This window comes from Mus caroli, chromosome 5, assembly GCF_900094665.2.
Source record: "Mus caroli chromosome 5, CAROLI_EIJ_v1.1, whole genome shotgun sequence".
Lineage (NCBI taxonomy): Eukaryota > Metazoa > Chordata > Mammalia > Rodentia > Muridae > Mus > Mus caroli.
This window is the reverse complement of record NC_034574.1, coordinates 94733876-94738579: the sequence shown is the minus strand read 5'-3', so window position 1 is coordinate 94738579 and position 4704 is coordinate 94733876. Positions and strand designations below refer to the sequence as shown.

The following is a 4704-nucleotide window of genomic DNA, read 5'->3' as shown; positions in this document are numbered from 1 at the left end:
TATGTATGTGTGTGTATGTGTTTATATGTGTGTATATATGTGTGTATGTGTGTGTATGTATGTGTGCATATGTGCGTATGTGTGTGTATGTATGTGTGTGTATGTGTGTGTATGTATGTGTATGTGTGTATGTGTGTATGTATGTGTGTGTATGTATGTGTGTGTGTATGTGTGTGTATGTGTGTGTATGTATGTGTGTATATGTGTGTATGTGTGTGTATGTATGTGTGTATATGTGTGTGTGTGTGTGTATATGTGTGTATGTGTGTATGTATGCGTGTATGTATATGTGTGTGTATGTGTGTGAATGTATGTGTGTGTATGTGTATGTGTGTATATGTGTGTGTATGTATGTGTGTGAATGTATGTGTGTATATGTGTGTGTATGTATGTGTGTATGTGTGTGTATGTATGCATGTGTGTGTATGTGTGTGTATATGTGTGTATGTGTGTATGTATGTGTGTATGTATATGTGTGTGTATGTGTGTGAATATATGTGTGTGTATGTGTGTGTATGTGTGTATATGTGTGTGTATGTGTGTGAATGTATGTGTGTATGTGTGTATGTATGTGTGTATGTGTGTGTGTATGCATGTGCGTATGTGTGTGTATGTGTGTGTATGTATGTATGTGTGTGTATGTATGTGTATGTGTGTGTATGTGTGTGAATGTGTGTGTGTATGTATACATGTGTGTGTGTATGTGTGTATGTGTATGTGTGTATGTATGTGTGTGTATGTGTGTGTATATGTGTGTTTATGTATGTGTGTGTGTGTGTGTGTGTGTGTGTGTGAACAATGGTGAGCTCTAACTGGAAAGTCCCATGTGTGAACCATGGAGGGTTGGTAGCTCCCACTAAGAACAGGTAAGTAAAGGATTTATAATACAGACTTGTAAAATAGAATCTGAAGAACTGCCCTGTCACTCCCAGCTCCGAAGCAGTGGGATGAACACAGGCACAGTTTACTCTGAAACCCTTTGGCTTACACAGCAGCACAGGGCAGCTGTCCCATGGGTCACCTTCATGTCTCCAGGCAAGCTGGCAGGGACCTGTGTCAGGTGCCCCTCACAGCCAGAGGCTACTCAAATTATAGCCCAGCTCATCTTGCTGCTTTCCCTGGCACAGCTGGAGCAGCCTGCCCGCCTGCAGAGCGGGGAGCCATCCCAAGAAGCTATGCGACATGGAAAGTGACATCAGCAAGCACTTCCCGCTAGCTGGATTCAAATAGGTCAAGGATCTGCTTTCAGGGCAGGGGCGTGGCTCAGATGACCCCACTACTGACCGTACTGCTGGCTGCACAAGAGAGACTTCTTAAACAGAAGTGTAAATTAATACCGCAGAAACTTGCCGTCTTTTGAAAAATAAAGTCTATGTTTTGTCTTGGCTTGGTCTTGGGGTTTGGTTTTTTGTTGTTGTTGTTTTGGGTTTTTTGTTTGTTTGATTTTTTTAGGGATTTAACCATAAATTACTAAATATCAAAATCTATCAACAAGGAGATGCAAGGCAAAAGACAAAAAATGGTCAGTTGGGGCCATAAGAAAAAAAAAATAACCAGAAGAGAAAGACACTGCTAAAAATGAAGAGAAGGGAATGTTAAAAACAAAAAGATAGAGAAACAGGATATAAACCTGAGCGGGCTGGGAGGTAGATGGGGTTCAGTGACCAAGTGAGGAACAGCACAGAGCAGCTGCCATGGAAGGTTAATATGTTCCAGTGCAACCCGGAAGAAGGTGGGGATCTAAACATGATGCTCCTACTGGTGGGACAGGGAATGGCCTGTGGTCACTGCATGAGACCCCACAGCTCAGGTTCAGGTGAGAGCAAGCACCTGTGACTCAAATGACCAAGTTGAGCACTTAGAAGAACCGAGTGCCACAGACTCAGTTACACCTGAAGCTTGCAGGGGGACCATCACCTCTCTGTGGACACAGCACGTGCCAGAATTGACGTGGTAGGCCATGACGCAAGCTTCAAAAATTAACAGTTACAGCACAAAAGGCTTCTGTGAACCACACTGGAACTAAGGCAACAATCAGTAAGGGGAGAGGAACCACAGGGTCGCGATTTGTTTGGAAATCAATCAATATGTCTAAATAACCAATGTGCCAAAGAAGATCGTGGTGCGGGAACTGGAAATGTCCACACTGTTCTGTGCAGAGTGAGAGGAAAGGGTGCCGAGAGCAAGTCTGTAGTCTTGGATAAGAAGGCTGACCATCACAGCTTGGGCTTTATCTTAAAAAGCTAGAAAAGGAACAAATTAAACTTTAAAAGTGTAAACAGATGAAGAAAGGAGAGTGTGAATCAGGGAGGGAGGAGAGACATACCACACAGGGTAAGGAGTCTTTGTTATCTGAAAAGCTGGAGGAAGCTGGGGAATTGAAGTACGGCTCCACTGAAAGACTGACACAAATTCTCACACTGCTATGGATACATATTTTAATCGCATGTTTATGAATTCCTAAATATAAGTCTCTTTCTAAATGACTGATGAAAACATATTTTCCAAGACCTCCTGGGCCCCAGTGGAGACCATGGGCACCAAGTCACCAAGTCACGACTGCTGGCTGTCCCATGCTACGCTGCCATCGCAGGGCAGACCTGAAGCACTAATACTCAGTGCCAGCAGGCAACCACTCACCAAGCAGCCGCCTCCTCCTACCCCTCCCTCACATACAGCAAGAACCTCTCACCTGCTTCGTTTTTTTACCATGGCTCCTGAAACCATCCATATCAGTTGGTTTTACCCTCTGCAGACCCTCCCGTCCCTCCGCAGGAAGTGCTGAGGACAGGGTTTATCATCTGTTCTCTCTGTAGAACATCTTGTGCTGGATCACAGACACCTGATAGCTGGGCGGAATGATCTGCCCTCTCCTTAATGGCGGCCAGGGAGTGCCCACCCGTGAGAAATGCAAACTGCTCAGATATTCTGAACACAGCCTAAGGCACATTAACTGGGTCTTTTTATTGGGTCTTTTAATCGAGTTCTGCTGACAATTAAGGTGTAGACTAACCTTTAGGCTGCTCAAATGCTTTAAAAACAATGGAGACTGAGCCCTGCTATGTAGAGCTATGGTTCCATTTACCTTGACGTTATACACAACCACTGACAGAGGCAGTCAAACTAATGAACTCCCTCAAAAGGAGCCAGGCCATGGGGAGCTTTTGGTTCTGGTTTCAACAGAAACATACCTGATGAAGCTGGTGATGTACACATGCACGAACGTTGCCATCAAATACTGACAGTCAAACCTGTCCATTATCCCGCCATGTCCAGGAATCGTGTTTGCAAAATCCTGCAGAAACAGACAAATGTGCAGAGAAATCACCTATACCAAATTCTGTTGTAGTCATGGTTTCCGGTGTTATGCACCTTATAAGGAAAACAACCTTCCTATTCATTTTCCCAACAAATACAAATAAATTAGAATACAGCCAACGGATTGAAACGTTATTTTTTAAAATCTCCACTCACTGTTTAATGATTTCTGGAGTGGCCCACAGTGTTGAAATAACACCAAGTATTAATTAAGTCTAGCACTTTTCCTCATTAATGAAATTTTCAATAGCAGGTCTGTCAACTCCCCTTCTCTAACTTCCTGACCGCCTCTGCCCTGCAATGGCCGGGGCTGGGGGAGCCGCCCTGGAATCTCACATATGCTCAGGCACTTCTGATTTAGGCTTGTCCAAAGGGTCCTGCTCTGGAACATTCCAGTGATAAACTGTCTTTTTCTAGCACTGAGGTAAAGACCAAAGCAAAGCAGCCGGCTCACTGAGAACAGCCATCCACTAAATAGCCACAGAGGGGCAGGGCAATGGTGATAAGGCCTGAACCCCAGGGAAAAGAGGTGACTGGAGGCACACTGGGGCATCTAATGCACAAGACACAGCAGCAGTTGCCCCTTCAGACGTGAAAAGGAAACCTCTCCCTTCTGAGGGTGAGAACCCTCAGAGACTTTTATTAGAATGGCATTCTGAAACCTCTTCTCCATTTAAAACAGCTGCTGAGAAGCTGTGTGAATAATTTTTGCCAACTCATTTCCTCCCATCTCTGCTCACTGAGGCGTGAGGGAGCCACAGCAGCCTCATCCCACTCTTTAAGGCAGTCACCCATGGAGCCTCAGTTGTCACCACAGACTGGACTGCTTCCTGCCCTCCCCTCCAGGGAGGGTGCATCTGGAGGCCAGGACCTGGTGGGCTCAGAGGCGCCCTGTGTTCACTTACTTTCCCAGTCAGCCTAAGGCCTGTGTGGTCAGGTTTCCAAATACTGTGTTCTCAACCGTTCTCTAACACAGCTGTGTCCTTGCTCCCAATTTTGACAAGTCATCCCCTCCTTGCACTCAATAAGTGACCGCTCTTGCTCTAGACAAGTCACCCCTCATTGCACTTGCTTCAACTCTCTCCTTCAGGCTTCTCTGTAAGACTCATCCTCATCAGATCTCAGCCCACTGGCAATTCCTCAGAGCTACCTTCCCTGACCACATCCTTAACAGTCACGCTAGCCGTAATGAGCCAATTCCACCCTAACGTGGTTTAAGAGCAGAACACTGAGATGACATCACTTTAGGAAGGCCCAGATCTTCTAAAGCATAGGAACAACTGTGACTTTCTAGACCACAATCAGCCCACCAGATCCCACACAGATCCCACACAGATCCCACACAGATCCCACACAGATCCCACACAGATCCCACACAGATCCCAC

General features: G+C 45.5%; 1 protein-coding gene across 1 annotated transcript in view; it reads right to left on the bottom strand.

The window, feature by feature from the left end:
• Cds1 (CDP-diacylglycerol synthase 1) overlaps positions 1–4704 on the bottom strand; it is a 61084-nt gene that overhangs the window by 2652 nt on the left and 53728 nt on the right. The window contains exon 12 of the mRNA XM_021163852.2: positions 3192–3295. Within this exon, the coding sequence (XP_021019511.1) occupies positions 3192–3295 (104 nt within the window). The remainder of the gene's footprint in view (positions 1–3191; positions 3296–4704) is intronic.